Raw genomic sequence first — 24276 nt, 5'->3', positions numbered from 1 at the left:
TTCAGTGGGAGCCAGGCCCAAGTAGAGATACCAGGCAGAAGCATTAGCAGGTCATCTCTACCTATAGGAGTTGCCAAATGGTGTGCCACCCTTTTTTTATAAATTACTCTGGATTTAGAGAAAGATGTTGAAAGTTTATTTTTCACTTGGTTAGAGTATAATAAAATTAGTTTAATCCTTTATCCAAGTGTGAGCAAACAAAGTTTGCGCCTGAAAGTATCTTCAGGACACCTTTGCAACGAGTTGCCCTGGTGTTGTACCACCTTAACCCTGTCCTGAAGATACTTTCAGGTGCAAACTTTGTTTGCTCACACTTGGATAAAGGATTAAACTTATTTCACTCCCCTCAGTTTCACATAGACGCTTCATCTCTGCAATTTGTATATTCTATAAATATTTCCATGGGAAATGTTCATCTGAAACAGCATCAATAATTCCCCCTCTCTGAACTAAGCCCATTGGAACATATACAGCTGCAGCTCAACATCCTTTCACAGTACACCTTGAAACCCACAGAACAAATTTCTTTTCCTCCTCCTTCATCCCTGCTACTGCAGTACTGTGGAACAGTCTTTCCCCGACTAATTTCCCAAGGAATACAACATACAGGCTTTTAAATCAAATGTAAACAAGTTTCTTCTTTCCGAACCCATATACGGTACTAATGTACTATAGGTTGACCAGCCAACCTCTCGTATATGGGCCCAACATAAAAAAAAAAAAAAAAAAAAAAGGACCTTACTGAAGCACTGGATAATATCCGGCATCCCTTTGTATTCCACATCCTCCACCAATTGGAAAGATTAAAAGCTGCTATCTGTTATCAAAGGAGTCTATGCCAATTCAACTACCTGCCTCCTAGTTAATATGGTTCCTGTCAGACCTAGTCACAAAATTGGAAGAGGAGTCAAGCAAGGTTGCCTCTTAGTCCACTGCTCTTTGCATTGTTCTTGAACCTTTCTAACAGGAAGTTGACAATACACATGCTGTGCAAGGAATAACAGTTCCTTCAACTAGAAGGAAAATAAGGTATTGGCATATGCTGATGATGTAGTGGGCACTTTGAAGGTTAATGATTCCATATACATCTTTTTTGGTATTTTGGAAAAATTTAGCAAGATCAGTGGATTAACTACTAATGCAGCCAAGACAAAATTAAAAGTTTTTGGAAAATGGGATCTTGGAGGCATTCTTTTTTGGAATGCCTCCAAAAGGCATTCCAAAAAGAATAACCCCTAAGAGAGAGAGAACCCATCATTATACTTGGAATTCCCTTCTCCACTTACCCAATAATACCAGTTCAAGAACTCATATACAAAAACTTTGAAACTTAGAAGACTAGAAAATAGGGCCACTTTCCTTTTCTTCTAAAGAGATAGTACTCAAAACCATAATCTTTCCTGCTCAATTACACATAATAAATATTACAGATATCACAGAAGCTGAAGAAAAGCAATTATATAGTAAGCCTGTGCATTTTTTTTGGTCCAACCAATACCAAGAAGTTAAAAAGGGATTTCTTCAACTATCAAAGAAGCATGGAGGATTTGGGCTTCCAGTCTTAAAATTCTGCAATTTAAGCAATACAGCTTCAAAAATGCATAAAATATTGCAGACCACCTCCTGTACTACCTGGGTTTTTATCTTCCCCTGTTTGGAGTAAATGATTATAAAGGTCCAAAAGCGGAGATTGTTCCTGAATACTACAACAACACTCTGTTCTTAACTCTAGTACTGTTTCAACACTTTGGCAGTGATGTTCTTTCCATTAAAAAAAAGTAAAATTTGGTGTAAATTTTAATCTCTAATCTCTTTCACCGCAAACTTCCACAGTTGGATACTGACAACTATAATTTGTTTCATAACTTATTGAAGTTCCAAGGATATCCTAACAGGAGAGATCTTGCTTGGAGAATTACATATGCCCACCTTCCAGTTAATACCATCAAATGGAGGTACTTGAACATTGGATATCCAATCTGTGACATCTGTTACTGATTGGAAACTGTAGAATAAGCATTCTACAGCTGCCTTCTTGCCATGTGTATTTGGAACAGATTATGTAATGTGTTGGGCATTCCATTACTTACAACAGAACAGGTTATTATTTTTTTTTTTTGCAGTACCTACCATCTGTCAACAATGGGAAGAGAATTTTGATTTTTTTAATTAATGAATTAAAATACCATTTATGGAAGGTTAGAAAGAAACATGGATTTGAAAACCAGCAATATGAAATCCAAATGTTTTATAATATTTTATTGTGGAAATTTTATTGTTCAGTAAGATGATTTTTGTATTTAGAAAGAAGCATTCTAGGAGATATCAAATTTTTGACTAGATGGTGTAGACCACCCACATTATGAAATATTCACCAGAGAGAGATAAAATGCTGTCTATTCTTGACAGAAATTAGAGGATTTTGACCTTCTAGCTGACCTAGGTGAGCTAATCTCACCCACGTTTGGATTCAGGCCTTGGAAAGATTTGGAGAAACTCATGTTATCGCTCTCAATATTTCTAATGCATTTGATCTTGTCTGGCACCGAGGCCTCCTGAACAAGCTGCCATCTTATGGCCTCCCTTCTACACCACTCTGCAATTGGATTGCCAGCTTCCTTCCTGGTTGTTCATTGTGTGTCATGGCAGATGGCTTCCCATCATCAAATATCTCCATCAGTACTGGAGTTCCTGAGGGTTCTGTGCTCTTACCCACACTCTTCCTCCTTTACATCAATGAACCCTTTTCCCTGACTTCAAATCCTATTCGCAGCTTCGCCAATGATAGTACTCAACATCATTCAATAAACCCTACAGTACCCTAATGTTAGATGCCTCAAGATCTTCCAAAACCAGTGACCTGAACACTGATCACCTCAACATCCTGAAAATGGCAAACAATAAATAACGGAAAAAAACTCACGTAGAAAGATTATTTATTAGTATAATTTTCGCCTGTGTGTCACAGGCATCTTCAGTACATTAAGCTCAAAATTAAACACTAACTGACAATTCCAAAAAGCGCCACCTAAGTAGCTGGTGTAAGATAACTAAAAAGGTCAATAACTTTCCTAAAAAAAATTTATACAATAAAAAGTTAGGAAAGATTAGCTGATTTGTAAAGTACTATCTCCCATAAAGGGGATAGATGTAAGCCATCGGATCTGTTTAAGTTAGGAGAATGAAGTAGAGTTTCACATGTTTCTTTATAAAGGCGTTCCATGAGAAACTGACTTTTGTGAAGAACTCTTGTCTTTCTCCATTGAACTCTGTGTCTAGTGAAGATGGCATGTTCAGAAAGTCCAGACTTTTCAGGTTTAAAGTATTCAATATAAGATTGGTGTTCTTCTAGCCGAATAGAGGCAGATCTTCCCGTTTGTCTGAAATAAGATAATCCACAAGAGCACGGAATCTGGTAGACACCTGGATGATTAAGATGTGGAAGCTTGTCCTTAGGAGAAGTGAGAAAGGTGGAGATTTTTCTAAACGGTCAAAATGCAACAAAAATATTCAGTGGTTTTAAAACTTTTGCTATACGTTCACTGATGCCTTGTACATAAGGGATAGTAATGCGCGTTATTTCCTCTGTGTTTGTAATCTTTCTACGTGAGATTTTTCCGTTATTTATTGTGTACCGATATGTCTACTCACGGTTTACCTCTTTTAAAACTTATCCTGAAAATGGGTGAAGACAACTTAGTAAATTCCAATACAAAAAAAAAAAAACAACAACTCAGGCCTGCCTTATTATCCAAAGAAAAATTCTACCTCATCCTCTCTCATTTTTGCTAATATTCCAGTTTCCTTTCAAGATCAACTTTCTCTTCTTGAGTTGACTGTCACATCCAGTTCATCCTGGCACAAACACATTACTTATACAGCCTACTTAACCTCTAAAAAGTTTGGAGTTCTTTTCTGTTCTAAGCATTACTTCTCTTTCTCTCAACATCTACCACTTTATAAGTCTCAGATCCATCCAACTTTGAAGTACCATTCTCGCCTTTGGTGTGGAGCAACAGACCTCTCTAAGAATTCTTGATGATATTCAGAAGAGAGTAATCTGCTTAATAGATGACCCTTCCCTCACAGACTCCCTTCAATCACTTTATCATAGGCACTCTATTTAGGAGCTGTGCCTGTTCCATAGGTACTTTCATGGGCATTGCTCCTCTGAATCAGCTGCTACCATTCCTACACTTTCTTTCATAACCACAGAAGAACTAGAGCAGCCACTGGCCAACACCCATACACTGTCCAGCTTTGCTTTGAATGCTGAACTAACTTTTCATCAGCTTCCTTCATTCCTTCCATCTCTATTTTTATTGGAAAAATTTCCCCCATATTGTTTTTCCCATTGAATACAACCTTCCACTCTTTAAGAAACATATCAACAGGCTACATGTTTCTCCTTAATCACTTATCCACATATAGCACGATAATGTTATTGGTCTTGTGACATTTCATGTGTGGGGTAAACATGAAAACAGGCTTTTAATATCCTTTGAATAAAACTATCAAACTTCTTAAATCCTTAAAAAGAACAATCCCCCAAAACTGGATTACATATACACCATGGTTAGTCCCAAACTACTAATTACAGATCATCAGGCAGGGTGCAAATCTGACATCCAGAATCATGCATATCACTTTCCTTGTACCTCAGGTTATTTCAATGTGTGCATGTGTATCTTTCAAGTGCTTAGAAAGCACTTGAAAGCACTTATTAAGGATTTGAATATGGAAAGTATTATTATTATTGTATGGGCACCTCCATGCAGTCTGAAGACTCATTGTGAGAGATCCAAATTATCCACACGACATCTGTTACAGCTATCCTTGAACCCATTAACAAACAAAGTGCTCATAACTGACTCTGACAACATGTTCCATTCATTCCCCACTCTCCAAGCAAAAATATCTAGTCCTCACACCACTATTAACCACACCCTTACTCAATTTCCAGGGATCACCACTTGTTCTGTCTCCTCTAGCCAAGTGCTGACATACTTCTGCATCAATCCAATGAAACCCTTTAAGTAACTTAATGCATTCATGTCAAGGTGGTCGTCAATCGCTTGCTGTCACCCTAACTATCTGTTTGGGGCAAGAGTAAACACTGTACCCCATGGAAATTTTGTGCTTGCATTTCAGCACAGACATTTCATGATGGTTCTTTAATTGTAACCTAAATCTGCACAAGGGAAGGGAATAATGTGTTTGTTTTAGGATATATTAGAAAATAATAATTATGTAGAATACTATATTTGGTTGGTATATTTGAATTACCTAAAGGTGTGAATATGTAAATCATTATTAATAAGCCATGTGAGGATGAATATAAAAAAGCCAGGAATATAAAAAGAGAGAAAGAATAAGTGTGAATAGAAACACTTTCATTACTGGCAAATGAATTATTAATAATTAAATTTGTGATACCATATGTGTGTATCCTATAAGTTGACGGGTGAAGTGAATATCATGCAATCCTATATAATTCTAGACATGAACATCTGCATTTATAAGGGAAAGGTCACCCCGCTTGTCACAAAAGAGACTGGTATTCGATTCCCCACTGGGGAGCCTTTTTTAGCTGGCTTCATTGGCCAAGTGGTTTGTGTACTGGCTCTCTAACCAACAGGTTGCAGGTTCGAATCCTGCTGTGGACATGGATGTTTGTAATTGTCTTTAGGTGGGAGATGAATTTCACTGCTTGGTGTGAGACCATTGCCTCATTTATTGGAGGTCTGAAGTGGCTTGAAAAAGCTCCATGTTTTGTCTCCAGAGCAAGGCATCCAAGACTATGTAAAAATAAATAAATAAATTACAAAAAATATATAAAATTGATAAAAATGCCAAAAAAAAATATATATATATATATATATATTCTTAGCCCATCCACAGTACAAAATGTACTATAGGTCTTTAATAACCTTTTATGTGGGAACCACATATCAAAAATAAAATTAAATTAAAAACCAATTATGAGTAGAAGGAAAGAGATTTGTTTGCAAAGTATAAATAACTAACCAATAATAAACAGCCACTGTGCATATTTGGTAACTTAGTAAATAACTATACATAGGGACTAATCTTATAAAAAATTCTTACTTTACTTAATAATCTTCTTTTACCTGTATGGTGTTGAGGTTTTATTCTTAGACTTCGTAACTGCAACTGTGAACCCCCCCCCCACCACCACCTTTGTGTGAGATCAGGCTAACTAACCTTTCATCAAAAGAGACCAGATAAAAGTTCCCCACGTCGCTGACGGAAATTGAACCCAGGTCTTTCCAACCAAAGGGCTTCATCTATAACAACTAAGCTACGGAGGTTGGAAATATGGGACTAATCCAATGAACTAATAACGTTGATCAGATGATTCATTTCAGCATGGCAAGAATAGATGTTGGTTGATGGAGCAGCAAATCATCTTGTAACATTTGTTGCATTTGTTATGTGTATATTTCACTTGGTTTTCTAAGAATTTTCTTTAGTTTATTAAGGATCAGTATACACTTTTTATAAAGTAATAGGATATATAAATAATTTCTGATCATCACAGGAATTATCTACCCTTTTGCAAATCCTACACACACATATATATATATATATATATATATATTTTTTTTTTAAATTTTAATGACTAGAACCGAGGTTTAAATAAAAAACTTTAATTACACTACTCCTTCCGTCTAAAACTAGACTTCATCAGGTGTGAGATAAACATATAAATACCAGTAACCAATCTAAAGGAATTGTTTTTTTTAAAACACAGAGTAATGAATGTATCTAACACTAAAGAGAATAAAAGCTAGAGTTTATATTCTCTTTAGTATTAGATACATTATTCTGTATTTTAAAAAACCAATTCCTTTAGATTGGTTACTGGTATTTATATGTTTATTTCACACCTGATGAAGTCTAGTTTTAGACGAAGCTAGTATTGTAATTAAAATTTTTTATTTAAACCTCAGTTCTAGTTATTAAAAATTTTTTTAAACATGATATCAAATGAGTAAATTTTCAATCAAAATATATATACAGTGGAACCTCGGTTGTCGAACAATTCGGTTCCCGAACATATTTTCCGAACAAAAAACGTATTTTTTTGTTCGGAAAATTCAAAAAACTAAATTCTGTCCGGAAATTCTTTCTGGACAGAATTTAGGTTCCCGAACAGGCAAACGGCAACCACGTGCTCCACGTGTTGAGCTGTAAGGCAGGAAAGTGTCAGTTACACGAGCACCCTTCGTTCAGTGCAGACACCTGCTCAAATTTGCAGCGAGTTTTCTTGATTTTCTTTGTGTTTTTTTTTTTTTTCATAAATTGATATTAATTACACCACCATGGGCCGCAGAAGAATAGTTATAGCAGCAAAGCGAAAACAAAAGTTGTTAGAACCACAACAGAGATGAAAAAAGAAATCATATCCAAACATGAAAATGGTGTTCGTGTTTCGGATCTTGCTATGCAGTTCGGTATGGTGAAATCAATGATCTATACAATACTCAAAAATAAAGAGGCGATCAATTTTTGTCTATATTTTATCTGTTTATTGCATTTATTCTTTTAATGTAAGATTTTATGCATTTTCATTATGTTTGTATACAATCTTAATAAGATTGTATATAAAGATGATCGCATAAGATCATCTTATGCATGAAGTACTGTTGTAAAGGTTTAAATAAACAATCATCTGGGGTTCGGGAATAGATTAATCCATTTTACATTAATTCTTATGGAAAAATGGTTCAGTTTCCGAACAGTCTTCGGGAATGAATTAAGTTCGTCAACCGAGGTTCCACTGTATATGTATGTATGTATGTATCATAATCAATTTCTTGATATGTACCCCCAAAAAGGTGGTCAGGTTACTATAAGCACAATAACACGATTAAGTTTACATTATTATTAATCTCCTATCAACAATTTTCCTCCATTGAGCACTCCAATAATTGCCATATCTAACATTTCATGCTTTTAAGCCACATGAGACTGAATCAATCCACATATACCTTGGTCTTCCTCTGGGTCTCTTTCCTGCCATCTTTGCATAAAACATCCATTTTGCTAACCTGTCCTCACCCATTCAAATTTAAGTGGCTATACTACCTTAGATTAGTTCTGCTGAAACATTCTTGAATGCTAATATTGTCAAATTCCTTATTAATATCTTCATTTTTAATATGATTCAGTGATTGGTTCACTCCCTTAATTTTTCTCAGAACCCTCATATCTGTGGTATCTAGTCTTTGATAAGTGCGTTCTTTCTTACCCAACTCTCAGATCCATAAATTAAAACTGGCTTGAACACTGTCTTGTATACTGCTATTTTGTTGTTCTGCCTAATTTCTCTCTTATTCCATATAAATTTATTTATATGGAATATGAGAGAAATTAGCATGTAATATACATCTGGCTACCCACTACACCAACTTTGCTTATTGTGTTGTCTATTACCAGATTTACCTGCCATCTTCACTAAAAACTGTGTCTAAATAGTTGAAATATTTTACTTGTTCTATATATCTCCATTCAGAATACAGCTGAAGTTTTCTAAGCTCCTACCTATTTTCTTAGTTTTGGTCTTTTTTATTGCTGATTTTCATGCTAAATTTATTACAGCTGTTATTTAATTAGGGAATCCTGGAGACTTGCACTAGATGTGTTTAGGAGTACATCATCTGCATAAAGCAAGGAGCTAAATTTGACATCTCCAATTCTAATATCAGGCCTAATGCCACTTTCTTTCTTTCATAATATGATCCATATAGATGATAAATAAGAGTGGAGATAATATGCATCCTTATATTACTTCTGATATTACATCAAACCATTTTCCTGTATTTCCTTCAATTCTATTCTGCTGAATGACAGCTTAAATAGGCTACGTATTGCTCTGTATAATATTCCATTCACACCATACAGTTGAAGTGTTCTGAAATGCTTTTCTCTGGGCACCTTATCATATGCCTTTTCCAGATCTATAAAACTAAGTACAGATCCTTATCATATTCCCATGATTTCTCAACATTTTTTGTGTAGTTAAAATCTCAACCTAACAACTTGTATTTGGCCTGAATTCACATTGTTCTTCTCCAAGTTTCTCTTCCAAAATCTTTCTCAACCTCTTTTCAAGCATGCTCGTAAATCTTACCTGGAACACTTAAGAGAGAAATTCCTCTGTCATTCTCAAACATTCAGCTTTATTCTTTTTTTTATAGATGAATACTATGAGAGCTCTACTCCAATTACCCTAATCTAGAGATTAAACATGCAACTTTTTTTAGAACCCCCTTCAAGTCTGAAATAACATAAACTGGGTGGTAGTTTCAAACAGAGCAACAAAATTCATCTCCTACCTAAAGAGTCACAAACACCGATGCCAGGATTTCAATCCACAGCTTTTTGGATGGAGAGTAGGTATACTAACAACTAGAACAACCAGACCAGCATATATAATGAATAGTGAGCCATGATTATTTTAATCGTAGTTACAACAAATGCAACAATTTACTATACATAGTTATTTAGTGGTTGCTGCAGTTCAGTGTGTATTTGATACAGTACTATCTCTCCCTCAGGATAGTCTGGCTAACTGGTTTATTTGCACAAGGACAGCAAAAATTTGACCTACTGTGTCAAATCAAAGGTTACAGTAGTACTCAAGACAATAATAAACCATAATAAAGAGATAAATGAGTAAATATCATGTTATGTGCAAAGAGAAAATTTAAAAAATTGAGTAAAGGAAGTCGGTATCCACATATAAATAGAAGATATAATCAAAATAAAATTTTAAAAGTTAAAGTTCTTAACTTTTTAAAGTTAAAAACTTTGTCTGAGTTTGATAAGATATGCCTGAAGGTACATGGATCACACAGATTAGTAAAAATTCATTCCCTTCTCAAGTGAATTCTGGTATTCCACCAGAACATAACAAATGGTGAGATCTGTCTTGCACTGTTCACACACAGGGATCATTAGCCACCTGTATCTATTTGCATGGCCAGTCTACGTACAGGACTGACAAATATTCGCTAGAAAACATATGAGCTGATTTAGCAGCTGCATCTGCAGTCTTGTTTCCTTTAATTCCATTATGGCCATGAATCAAGACCAACTGAATTTCAAAATGAAGGACCTTCAATTTGTACAACCCTTACTTCGTGTAATATACATCTGTTATATGTGTAGACTGGTCCCTCCCCTTCTTGCTCCTTCCCCAATGCTATTAAAGTCTTTATGGGCTAGGAGTGAATCTTTTTCATTTCATTTTATGCAGTAGCAGTCTGCCTTCTCTCCTAGATAGTTGCCTCATCTAGTCATCTGAAGTCCCAACCCACCTGGCCAACATGGGATATATTGGGACCAAAACCTCTCAGGTATGTGAAAAAGGGCCTTGCAACCCTACAAGTTTTTTTTTTTTTTTTTCTAGCAGTGACTTCACTCCAAAATGCTAATATGGTTGTGCCTTCAAACACATCTCAGGTTGCATCAGTTGTCATGAAGAATAATCAGAACTACGATCAGAGCTTAGGCAGGGTCCTGTTCGAGAAGTATAGTACAGTCTCCAACAAAAGTGAGTGATATTGTGAATGAGGAATACAGAAGGTATGGGATTAATCTTAGAGGGGGAACTTTACACAGGTACATTATGGGTCTACAGATGGGTACTCCTGATATTGTCTGTAAAGAGATGGAGAAATATAAAATTGACATCATGGGAATTACAAAGACCAGACGGAATGGAGAAGGTGACTTCAAAAGACATGATGATAAACTACTTGTTTATTTAGGAGGTGACTCAAGCATCATGGGGTAGCTGTGATACTGAAGACAGTTCAGGCAAGAGTCCTTCCTGGTTTATTGTTGTTGTTGCTATGTTCCATCAAGTAGTTTTCGACTCCAGATGATTCTATGAACATACACTCTCCATTTAGATCTGTCCCTGGCCATATCTTTCAGAATTTCCAGGTGCATTCCAGTTGCTTCTTTAACTCCATCCACCCATCTAATTCTTGGTCTTCCTCTTCTCCTACTTCCATCAAATTTAGCAAGCATCATCTTCTCCAGACTGTCATTTGCTCACATAATATGTCCAAAGTATGACAATTTTTGCTTGATGATCATAGCTTCGAGGGAGCAATCTGGCTTTATTCTGTCTATTACTGATTTATTGGTTTGCTTTGCAGTCCATGGTATTCTTAGTAAGCATCTCCAAACCCATAATTCAAATGCATCTATCTTCCTTCTTTCACTCTCTCTCAGGGTCCAACTTTCATGTCCATACAGTACCACAGGGAATACCATTGCTTTCACGATTCTGATTTTTGTTGTGAGGCTAATATCTTTATCTTTAAAGATTTTGCTTAAATTTGTCATTGCTTTCTTTCTAAGTAATAATCTTCTTCTAACTTCTTCAGTACAATATCCATCTTTATCAATTCGGGATCCTAGGAGCACAAAATTGTTAACTACTTCCATTTTCTCCCCATCTACTTCAAAATCATTAAGTTCACATGTTGCCATAACTTCTGTCTTTTTGAGGTTAAGTTTAAGGCCATATTTAGCACTTTCTTCTTTAACTTTCATAATAAGTTGCTCCAAATCTTCTTTGCATTCTGCTAACACAGTGGTATCATCTGCATACCGCAAATTATTAATATTTCTTCCACCAATTTTAATTCCAACTGAAGACTCCTCCAACCCTGCCATTCTTAAAATGTATTTGCTGTACAAGTTAAACAGGCATGGAGATAAAATACATCCTTGTCGCATCCCTTGGTTATAATCCTGTTAATGACAGGATATGTTGTATTAGACTTAAGACACATCCTACCAATGTGTCAATTGGGGTAGTTTATGCACCTTACACAGATATGCCTGATGAAGAGAGTGAGGAATTCTATGAAAGCCCTGCAGCCTGTTTTGGACTGCCTACCAAAAAGAGATGTACTTTACATCTTAGGGAACTTTAATGCAAAACTAGGAAAGAGTATGAGAGTTAGGACTGAGTGTGGCATGTTTGGTGAATGTAACACCCAATGGTGAAAGATTTGGAATTGTTAACAGATTAGTTATTACCAATACCCTCTTCCAGAAACACCTACAACTGACCTATACTTGGAAACCTAACATTGATAGGTCAAGGTATCAAAATGATTCTCCAATAGTGGAAGACAAGCATCTCTGATGTGTATACTTGTCCTAGAGCAGACTGTGGTACAGGCCATCAGCTAGTAAGAGCCAAAATAAGACTAAGACTCTGAAAACTTCCAAGTCAGGCATGTCCCACAAGACTGGATGCCAGAGTAATCAATAGTGCATTCACAGAAGAAACATCAACTTCAATTGGATGATCTTTTGGAGAGTAGTGAGAACATACTTGAAATGCCTTGGAAAGGAGTCAATTCAGGATATAGCCAAGAAGTATCTCGGTCTAATTAGAAGATCAAGAGACTCGTGGATAACAGATTCAACATGGGATCTAATCGAAAGAAGGCAGCTGGACAAACTCTGAGACACAGGGACTGAAGAATATAAGAGATTACATAGAGAAGTCAGAAGTGTCATCAGGAAGGACAAGGAAAAGTTTTATACTAATAAATGTGACAAGACAGAGTCCTAGATGAGGAGGCACAATTATAAAAGGATCTTTCATTTACTTGTGACCTAGAGCACAAGTTTAAGCTCAAACTGAATCTCAACAAAGAGACGAATGGAACAATACTAACAGAAAAACTGGAAATCAAAAACAGATGGATAGAATAGCGTGAAGAACTGTACATCACAGAGGATAAGGAAAATTTGCAGGAGCCCTCTCACCAAGAAAATTTCAATATGGAATCTCCTCCACTTAGGCATGAGGTTGAAAGTGTAGTTAAACATCTTAACAACAATAAGGCTCTGGATGCAGGTGAAATCCCAGCAGAGTTAATTAAGGTCACAGGGATGGAGGGATAAGAGTGTTTCATAGATTGATTACAAGGATATGGGAGACAGGATCATCGCCTAGAGACTGGAAAAAGTCGGTTTTCATACCACTACAGAAGGGAGATATGAAGGATTGCTAAAACTATAGAACTATTAATTAAATCTCTCATGCAAGCAAGATTTTATTTGAGGCCAAAGTTGAGGCAGAGATGACTGAACAAGCAGATGTTAGGAAAGGTAAGGGTACCAGAGATCAGATCCTTTGCCTTAGACAGATCACAGAAAAGTATAAAGAATTTAGACTCCCTTTGATAATGTGTTTCATAGACTACTCTAAAGCTTTTGATTGTGTTCAGTATGTGAAACTGTGGGAAGTAATGAACAACACACACACACAATCAGGTTTATAGCTAACTTGTACAGTGAGCAAGAAGCCAGTAAGAAAAGGTGTTGGATTAACTGTTGGCTTCAGGTTGGAAATGGAGTTAGTGAAGGATGCCTACTTTCTCCTCACCAGTTTAGTATCTATGCTGAGGACATCATGCACATAGCACTGGATGAGCTTAAGATAGGAATTAGGACAGGTGGTAGATTGATCAATAATCTGAGTTATGCTGATGCAGTATGCCTTTGTCATGACAAAGAAGAACTAGGATGAATTCTTGACAAAGTTAATGATATCAGTAAGAACAAAGGATTCATTTCAATCCTAGCAAGACAAAAATATCTGCATTTCCTTTGAGGAAATGCAGACAGGGAAGCTCCTGAGAAACATGTACCTTAATGGAGAAAGAATTGCGTAAGACAGTAAGATTGAGTACCTGGGCTCCATTATTAATGTGAAGAATTGCTGTTCAGAAGATTAGGAATAGCTAAAACATAGTCAGAGACTTGTCTAAAATCTGGAAGGATGAATCTATTTCCATATTTGGATGCAGCTGATTTTCAAACAGTTACTTATGGATGTGAAACTTAGAATCTAAAGAAGTCTAGGAAAAGGATAACTGCTTTTGAGATGTGTGTAATAGAAGGCCGCTGAAGATATCATATACTGAAAATGGATGGGTGCTAGAAAGAATCAGAATTTTGAGGCTCCTTAAAAATATTGATAGAAGAAAGTTAAAATACTTTGGACACATTGAAAGGATGGAAGGAGAACCTCTCAAAACAGTAACAGAAGTTAAAGTTCCTGGAAAAAGAGGAAGGAGTAGAACTGTCAATGAGATGGATGGATGGTGTGTGTCTGAAGCTACTGATCTTCAGAGGTTTGAAGCCTACAGAAAAGCATACAACAGGCATACATTTGGCGAGGACTGGTGCACCACATCACCGAGCATCTGAGTGACCATACAGGATCTGATAATGTCCAATGAATAGATGGATGGAATATTATTATTATTATTATTTGACACCTCCAAGGAGTCCAAGGACTCATTGAGGGAGGGCACGTGCTCTACAACTCAAACTCCACCATTCAATCACCAACTACACCAACACCATCTTTCGTTGACCACTACTGGTATTTTCACAGACAATCACACATCTATGCCCATGAATCAGGAGCCTTTTGGCTGGCGAGTGATATGCTATCCACTCGGCCAATCAGGCCGGCTAATATGTATAACAGTTGTAGAACCTCACAAAACGCTGAATGTGAATTATACACAAGAGATGATGTGGCCTGTATACAGCTCAATGAGTTTATAATTTATACACTTTTAGTAGTGGCTTTCTTTTATTAGCACAAACACAAGCTGAATTGCATGCAGCTCTGCTATATAACTGTTGCATTTAAGTGGAATTTTATTGGATATGATAAAGTCAGGAAATACAGCAGAACAACCAATAGAGGTCTCAGATCTTGATCCATCAGTACAGATGGGAAGAAAATCAGAGTATTCTGCTTTGAGCACATTAAATAACTAAATGTAGACAGACGAAGGAGTGCCAGACTTCCATAATGGGCACAGTGAGAGGTTGCAATGGAGGAATTCTGTTATGTTCAATGCCAGTAATATTGTCAGGATTCATGGCAACAGCTTGCATAATCTCTTCAACGCTCATACCAAAAAGGCATGTGGTAAACCGATGTATGTAATATTCAGCTTCCCAAAGAGAGAGAGAGAGAGATAAGACATTAGTCCATGTAGAATACTCTGGAAGAAACTTTAATTTTAAAGCACAGATAAGAGACAACTGTTTCTGTCTAAGTGATATAGCTGGTTCATTTGATTCAACATAAAGGCTCTAAATGGGTGATGTGCAAAAAAGCACAAGTAGTTATCTGTAATCCCTGATGGTGGATAGGATCCAACCATTACAGGTTATTCTACCTTGCAGAGTAGCCTGCAATGAGAACTATAAAATGAGACCCATAATACAGCTTTGAACACATAAGTATAAAAGATGAAACAATGAAGATCAATCTGCACCCATTCAGTAGAGAACAGAGTGCGAAAGAGATTCAATGCAGTCTTGCACTTTTCTTTTAGTTGAAAAATGTGTCCAAGGAATGTGAGCTTTCTGTCAAAGATGAGTCCCAAGAGCCTGGCTTCTACTGCTACTGGAAAAACGAACTGTTATTCCAATAGCTTGCTGAAGTTATCTTTCAATTGCCTTTACATTACAAGAGTGAAAAAATTGTTAAGTCCTCAGCATACACAGCATTACTTACTACAGTGGGAGGAAGGCGTTTAGTGATTAACTCTGACAGCAAAGAGTGTCACACTTAAGATAGAGCCTTGGAGCTCATTCTGTTCTTGATGACATAGCTGAGATAGCGTACTTCCCGCTGGAAGATCTGGCTAGACAGAAACTTCTTTATAAATACAGGAAGGAACCCTCTGAGACCTAAGGTTATAGAGGACTTTTAATATTTCATATTTCTGCGTTGTGTCATATGCTTTTTCCATGTCAAAGAACACTGAAATCAGACGTTCTTGTTTCAGAAATGCATCTCTTATAGATGTTTCTAAACAGACTAAATGGCCCAAGTTTGAATGATGTCTATTAAAGCCACATTTATATTGGAGAGAAAACTGCTGATTTCTAAATAACAGAGAAGTCTGGAATTAACAATTTTCTCTAATATCTCACGAAGATAACTGGTCAGAGCAATAGGTTGCTAATTGTTTGGTTGTGTTGGACCTTTTCATGGTTTTGGGATGGCAACTGCAACTGATCTATGCCAAGAATCTGGAAACTCTTAATCTAAAAGAGTTGTATTGTATAGTAAGAGAAGGATATCCATAGAAAATGATGGAAGATGTTTTATCATCTCATAATGGATGTTATCAGGACCTACTGCACTGGGGCAAATGGTAAAAGAGCTTGTTTCAGTTCCTCCTCCTTAATGAATGACTGTATGGCTATAGTCCATTTGTAGAAAAGTTTAGCTGCTGTTTCCTCTGTTTTTTTTTTCCAACATTAAAAATTCAGAAGGATATGTAGCAATTACTGGTATTCTAGCAATATTTTCACCTGAGTGTCTGCAATATCTTTGGGTTCAGTAACAATATCATTAAGGTCCAGAGGAGACAACTGGTGCATTTTATATCTACCTTTCATTTGATTTCATTTGTCAGATTTTATCCCATACAGTTTTTGTGCTGCACTGGTTGTTTGATTAATCAATCAATTTATATTGGATCCAAGATTGGTTTGGGCTTGACATCTTATATAATGTGCTTGGACAAATAGACATTTAAAAGCTATTGTGGAGAGTGAGTGGAATGAATTGAGAGAATTGGTTGCCTGATGGTGAATGGATTCAAGGAGAGGTATGATAGGATTTGTGTATATGATGGTTGATTTGGATCTCTCATGATGAGTCTCTGGACTCCATGGAGATGCCGTAAAATAATAATAATAATAATAATCTGATGTGGTACAGTATCTACAAAATATATTCCATGCTCTGTCTTGATCTGTTTTGGCTGCTTTGCACTCAGGGTTCCACCAAGGCTTGGATACAGTGAAAATCTAGATGATGTTTTGGAATTGCAGTTGTTGTTGTTGTTGCTGCTGCTGCCTGGACAATACAATCTGTTACATACTTCACTGATAGGTGTTTGACTAACTGCTTCACATTAAATTTTGCAAGATAGGTAAAAGTACTTCATTCAGCCTGGTCCAATTTTCACATGGACATCTTTATAGGAGAAAATTTTTCTTGGGAATACAGTGTGAATAACAGGAAAATACTTTCTTCTACAGATGTTCTCTTCGACATCCCACATGAGCAGTGGAAAAATGGCAGGGGAGCAGATAAGATCTATTGCAGAATACAAGTGAGTAGACACATGGAAGAAGGTACTGACTCTATCATTAAGAAGGGAGAGGTCATTATTTTCAAGCATATGGTCAGCGATACGTCCTTATCCATTAGTATTAAACCTTACAGAGTAGTGTGTCCATTTAAGTCATCCATGAGAGGTATGGACTGAGGCAGTTAAAATATGATATTATCAAGTTCATTCTCATTTAGCTCATAACCCAGTAGTACATATAGATCTCACTGACAGGTGAATCAATACTGCTTCCAGAGCAGTATTAAGCTGGATACGATGAAAAGGAGCATGGATGCCTACTAGGATAGCTACTCCACCATAAGCAGGACCATTTCTAGTTCTGGTCAAACGAATGATGGTGAATTTCCTTAAGGTGAGATCCTCACTGGGTTTAAAATATGTTTCCTGTAGACAGAAATAGAATGGCTTGTGTTTCTGCAGTAGATTCTTGATATTCTGGTGAACTCCACTATAGTTCGACTGTAGACTTATCCAATTTCTAAGGTGTTGAGAGTTTACTTTTGTCAGGTTTATATTTATCAATTGATTTTGGGAAGTATGGACAGCCAGTGTCCTTCTCTTCTATGGAAAAATTATCAATACATCATGTGATGCACCAGGATCATTTGGTAATTTCAACTTACTTTCAATGGATACTAAAGTATCAATTTTTTTTCTGTGGAGTGTCTTGTAGTTTATCTTTAAGTGATAGCCTTGTCATTATTTTTTTTTTGACAAGTGGCTTTGCATCGAACAGGACAGTTTTTAGAGTTTGTATCTGGAGTAAGACTGCAGATCATGTGATTGATGTGCTCAATGCAGAAGAAATTATGATCATAAAGTTCGGATATGATGAAATTATCAGATGGTGGAATAGACATATGAGTTTGAGTTGCTGTTGATATTTTATTAACTGCCACCTTTTCAGTACAACAGGATTGCAGGACAGGTGCGGCAGTGACAAACTTCCTTTTTGCATCCTGATATATTTTGTTCTGTTTTGATCTTTTGTATTTCTTTTTCCTTCTCCCACTTCTAACATGCATGGGAATAGACTGGATGATTTCTCTGACAGTTAACATGTTTAGTTTTCTTTGCAAAGCAATATTTTTTTATCATACTCTTTACCACCACATCAGATACAGGTGGTAGAGCCAAGATAGGCAGTTCGGATGTGTCCATATTTCTGACATTTAAAGCATCTCAGTGGATTAAGGATTTACAGCCTAAAAGAACAGTTGGGATATCCTGCTTTTACATATGTTGGAGGATTAGGTGTATCAAAAGTAATGATGGTGATGTTCCTGGTTAGGCCCAGGTGACCATCCCTACATATCAGAATGCACCTCATACCTATCACTCCCTGATCTTTGAGCTCAGAACATATCTTCTTATCCAGAACATCAAAGAGATCTCATTCTGATATCCCTCCTCTAGACAAGTTTACTGTTTTATGAGGTGTTACTGTGACAGCTATTCCACCCATTAATGTTGTTCTGAGTAGTTTTTTTCCAAGTGCTGCAGAGATGATGTTTCCACAAGAATATACCAGAACTTCACTGTTTTGGAAGATCCTGGCAGTCCTAAATCCTTTTGAATAACACATGGTGACATTTTCCTTATTGGCTTTTCACCTGTTGCATGGATGATTACAAAAATTGGTACATTTATACTGTAATCATGTCTACTGTTTCTTATTTCTGTTATCAAATGATGAATCTACAATATCAGTACTTGGTTAGGACCTTGTTAGGACACCTAATATTTGAGGATGAAGAATTCATGCTCAAGAGATTTTTTTTGTTCACTGCCAGAGCTTCCCAGCCACTATGGATGCCCACTAACAGGCAAGCAATGACTGCACTCGGGAGTGGAATGCCAGCACCACAGCAAGCCTTGAGTGCTGTCTCTGGATCACGAGATAGGAGAGTTATTGCAATACTATTGATCACTGCAGACAAACCCACTAGCTGAGTGATCCTAGCAGGGCTAGCCAGGACTGCTAAAGCAGAGGCCAAAACAGTCCAAGCCTACTAATTCTCCTTTCCACATGTTCATGAGTCACACTGTACAGCAAACAAGAGGCAAGGCGTTTAGATCCCAGTGATGGTGGTCTGGAAGAAAGGATAGCAAAAAGATTCAGGAAAAATAGAGGAAGAAAATGGAAAGAACAAAAAGGAACAGTACCATCATTGATAGGTACCTTATACCACACACACAGATGCCCCACAATAGGAAGCCAGATTAACGGTGAAGATGTTTTTGAGAGAATAATGGAATATGGAGGAGGGAGAACAACAGGTCATCACTGAAAACTCTATAAGGAAGGTGTAAGCAAAGGAGTGGGAAGATTTTGTGCATGATGAGGTGTGTGTGTGTGTGAGAGAGAGAGAGAGAGAGAGAGGGGGGGGCTCCTATGATGAATCAGACTCCACGGAGGTTTGAAGATAATAATAACAACTACCACAAGTCAAGTTGGTAGTTACACTAGAAAGAATGAGGATGAAAACAGATTAGTACATTGGACTGGGGATTAGCAATATCCCAGAAGACAAAAGTTGTTAATGGGATAGCCCAAAGAAATGTTCTTGGGTATGCATGCAAAGAACCTACTCCTCACTCCTCTGCTCACACCCTCCTTATACAGTTTCCAGTGATGGCATCTTGTTCTACTTCCCAATCCCATTCTATGAAAAATCTTTTCCATATCAACCCGATAACAACTCCTGACTAGCTTATACATCTCAATCATATCCCCCCCCCTTCCTCCTATTCACAAGGCTCTGCAACTTACATTCTTTCAAACTGTCCTCTTACTCCACATTCCAAAGACACTGACCACCTTTGTGAATCTTCTCTGGACCCTTTCCAACATATCCTTGTCAGAATGAAAACCCGGTGACCAAATCTGTGCACATTAATCCATATGAGGCCTGATCAAGGCCTCATACAATGGCATCATAACAACTCTATTTCTGCCGGTCCTCTGCATCATTGTCATTGCCCGATGTGACATTTTCACAATTTTGTGCAATGTGGCCCCTGAATTTCAGGTCCTTTTCCACCACCACTCCCAGATCTCTCAACTCCTCTACCTCCTTTAAAGTTTCTCCACCAAGTGTATACTTTGCATCCCAGTGTTGCTTACTAAATTTCAAAACCTAACACTTTACAACACTAAATTGACATTTCTATTTACATGCTCATTCTGCAATCTATTCAAGTCCTCTTGTAAGGCCATAACATCTCCCCAATTTTGCATCATCTGCAAACAGCTGCATATCACTAGTTAAACCCATCCCAATATCATTAACATACAAACTGGACAACAATGGCCCAAAACTGACCCCTGCAGCACACCACTAGTGATACCGCATCCCCATATACAACTTTCAGATACCTATCCTACAGCCAGTCACTGATCCAACTCAAAAGTCTGTTATCCAATCCCATCGGTTTCAATTTATTTAAGAGCTTGTCGTGTGGCAGTCTATCAGAAGCCTTTGCAAAATCCAAGTATACCACTGTATATGCATCTCCCCTGTCAAGATATCTGTCACCTTGTTAAAGTACATAAGATAGGGAAACATGATCTTCCCTTAACAAACCCATGGTGATAGCCACAGAGAATACTGCTGTTATCAAACCATTTCTGTATCCTACTTCTCACCAATCTCTCCAGAACCTTCACTACAACTCCAGATATACAGACCAGCCTATAATTTGAAGCTACAGTCTTATCACCACTTCATGGAGTGGAATAATTTTACTCTCCTTCCATTCCCTTGGAACCTGTGCTGTTGCAAGACTTTTATTAAACAGGCATGCCAATACTACAGCCAATTCCCTGGAACATTCTCTTAAGATGCATAGTGATATGTCATCAAATCCTATCACCTTATGGACATCAAGTTTATTTCCTGAAATACCTCCTGCACATTCTCAATTAAGCCATCTTCTCCTATGTCCTCTACACTTAATTTCCTCATGATTCGACCCTGATCAGGATGAAACACCCTTATAAATTGATCACTGAATACTTCAACAATGTCTTCTGCAGCAGTTACCATTCTACTACTTTCATCCATTAATTTCATCTTACCATGATCATTCTTCCTTCTACTTGCCACGTATCTAAAAAACTCTCTAGGGTTTTTCTTTGCCTGATTTGTCAATTTCTGCTCATACTCTAATTTTGTTTTCCTTACTAACTGAGCCACTCTCCTGGCTTGTTCTTTATGCTCTTCATGTGACTGAATATTACCATTATTAATCTTGTACATCTTCCAAAGTACTTTCTTTTCCCAGATTTCATGCTTAAGCTCCACACTCATCCATTTTACACCTACCTTATTCAGCCTTTTGACCTTTGGAATACATTCACACATTGATGCTGTTATGTAGTTCTTTGTCAGTTCCCATAAAGCATTTATTTTCTCACTGCTCAACTCCTTGTTCCCTGTTATAGCTCCAAGATGTCTCCTAAGTTTGTCATAATCACCAGCCTTATAATTTTACATATATATGCTTTCCTCACAAAAGTCTGCATATGATTTTTGTCACAACAGAGGTGATGACTTCATGATCACTTTCACCAACTGGAGGAAAATGTTAAACCCCTCTCACAATTACATCCTCTGATGAAGTGATCAGATCTGGAACTCTCGATCCTCGCATGCCATCCTTTACATGCTGCCTGAGATAGTTATCTCTCAAGAACTCAAGAAATTCATTTTCCTTATTCCCAAATGCTATCTCTTCATTCCAATGTATACTGCCATAATTAAAATCACCCATAATAATTACCCTTCCTTTATTCACTAATCCAAGTTGTTAATACATTTCTTCATCATCAAACTACACATTCCCAGGTCTATAGCAACATCCAACTAAATAGAAATATGTCTTCTTCTCAACGGAGATATTACCACACTGACTCATAACCATTGCCACTAATTCCCCCTTTCATGTCTACCTTATGTGGACTTAATTTCCCTGCTATCATCAGCAGTACTCTCCCTCCTTTCCTGCCCTTTCTATCCTCACGAAAAATACTGTATCTTTCCATTTATATTCCCATTACAATATTATCTTTATTCAACCATGTTTCACTTATTCCAGTGATTTGGGAGCAAATAAACTCAATCACTGAAACCATTTCATTCCCCTTATTTCTGCTACTTCTGGCATTTGTAAACAAACACAGCAGATCATTTTTAGGTCTATAGCCAGTCCTATCCAAGCCATGTGTTAGTTGTGATTTCCCCACCACACCTGCCCAATCACCTTTACCACATATATATCTGCTCAATCTCAACTTCCTCACCTACATTACAATGTATTCCATCTTCATATACACATTCACTGCCACTTTCAACATCCTCTCCCTATGTGATGTCTACCTGAGCTCCCTCCATATTAGTATTATTTCATTAGTATTATACATATAATATGCAATAATTACTTAAAGTATACATTTTTGGTCGTTTTTATAATAGAAATACAATTTTATTAATACAGACCAGTATTTTACAATAAACATTTATTAAAACCTACCAGTTTCGCCAGCAAACTGTCTGGCTTTTTCAAGGCATTACGGAGATATGAAAGTAAATGCAAATTAAAAGGAACATAAAAAACGTTGTAAACCAAACTAGTATCTATGGTTACACGTTTCGCGTGACAGAGATGGCTTATTGTTCTTATTCATTATCACGCATGCGTGTTTGTTGTAGACTTGTAATGTGATTACTGGCTAGCTGTAGTTCAGATTGATTGAGAGAGAGGATCAAGTTTTTCCACGAACTGTTTAGAATTATACCCTGATTTCTGTTGAGGTTTCCGCCGGTTATTAGTACTATTGTGGCTATCGTCATCTAGATATGGCATGGAGCTGTTTTGCCAATCTATCGTGTGGTTAGACGTGCAGAAATGATGTGCTAAGCCGGAAGAGATGCTTCTGTTGTGGTTTACATCACCAACATGTTCTTTTTGTCTAATTTCTAAACTTCGTGAAGTTTGTCTGATGTAGGCAAGACCACAGGAGCAGGGAATGTAATATACTCCTGGAATGTAATATCTCTTCAATTTCTGAAATTTCAATTTCTGAAATTTCAATTTCTGAAAATTAATTTTCACATTCATTTTCATAAATTACATAACTTTATTTACAATATATGCAAAAATAGGATGGATTTCCCTATAAAGTGGAAATTATGTATTTACTTAAAAATTACTGAATTTCATTTTTTTTTTAATGCTCTTAATAAACCTACCTTGCGAAGCGTTTTTGCAAAAGCAACAATCTGTCTTGCTCTTTCTGATGATTCATAGAAAAGGCTTTTGAACTTTCTACAAGTTTCAAGGATTCCTTTTCTGGAAAATCGAAATGTATAAAAATCTACTATAAACAAGATTAAAATAATGAATAAGAAAATTGTGCTCTTTACTCTTCATTTATCTTTACGATTTTACTATCCTACTTACTAGTTCATCATCAAGGCAAGGCAGGATTGTAGATTATCTCCAATATCTTTTATGAATATAAAAAGAATAATTCAACTACAAAAACTGGCTATACATAAGCAGAAAAATATGGTATTTTATTCATGAATGCTTCTAACATTTTATGGTTGTGATAGTCACATCTGCATAGTACATATCCAGGGTAAAACAAAAAATTTGTTATAATGTAAGTGGGATCAGTTAAACAAACACACTAATTCACTTCAAGACCGGTATAAAGTTGTTCTTATGAAAATTGATTTTTTTGTGTGTGTGTGTGTGTGTGTGTGTGTGTGTGTATTTTAATTCAATTATGGAAGTTAACATGACTAGTAAATACCATTAAACTTAAATCAGAAATAAAGAGATGTTAAAAAAAAAAAGACTTCACCTCTGGATCAGGCTCCCATTCATCAGACCTCAATTTCAATAAAGGTTGAAACCAGTCTGGGTAGTGACCCTTCCCATAATGCATAGCATTATACATGTCTGCAAGGAGATGTGCTTTGCATTATGGGATACTAAGGCAAGTGATGTGAAGTCTTAG

At 36.7% G+C, this 24276-nt stretch overlaps 1 protein-coding gene across 1 annotated transcript in view; it reads right to left on the bottom strand.

Moving 5' to 3' along the window:
• Window positions 1–24276, bottom strand: part of LOC150096139 (mitogen-activated protein kinase kinase kinase 4-like) — a 734047-nt gene that overhangs the window by 491031 nt on the left and 218740 nt on the right. Inside the window, exon 9 of the mRNA XM_090409620.1 lies at window positions 23501–23600. Coding sequence (XP_090265746.1) covers window positions 23501–23600 — 100 coding nt within the window. The remainder of the gene's footprint in view (window positions 1–23500; window positions 23601–24276) is intronic.

The sequence above is a fragment of the Typopeltis vanoorti genome, chromosome 19, assembly GCF_054136105.1.
Source record: "Typopeltis vanoorti isolate ZY-2024b chromosome 19, IOZ_Tvanoo_1.0, whole genome shotgun sequence".
Taxonomy (NCBI): domain Eukaryota; kingdom Metazoa; phylum Arthropoda; class Arachnida; order Uropygi; family Thelyphonidae; genus Typopeltis; species Typopeltis vanoorti.
The sequence above is the reverse complement of the archived record's forward strand: the minus strand, read 5'-3'. Positions and strand labels throughout refer to the sequence as shown.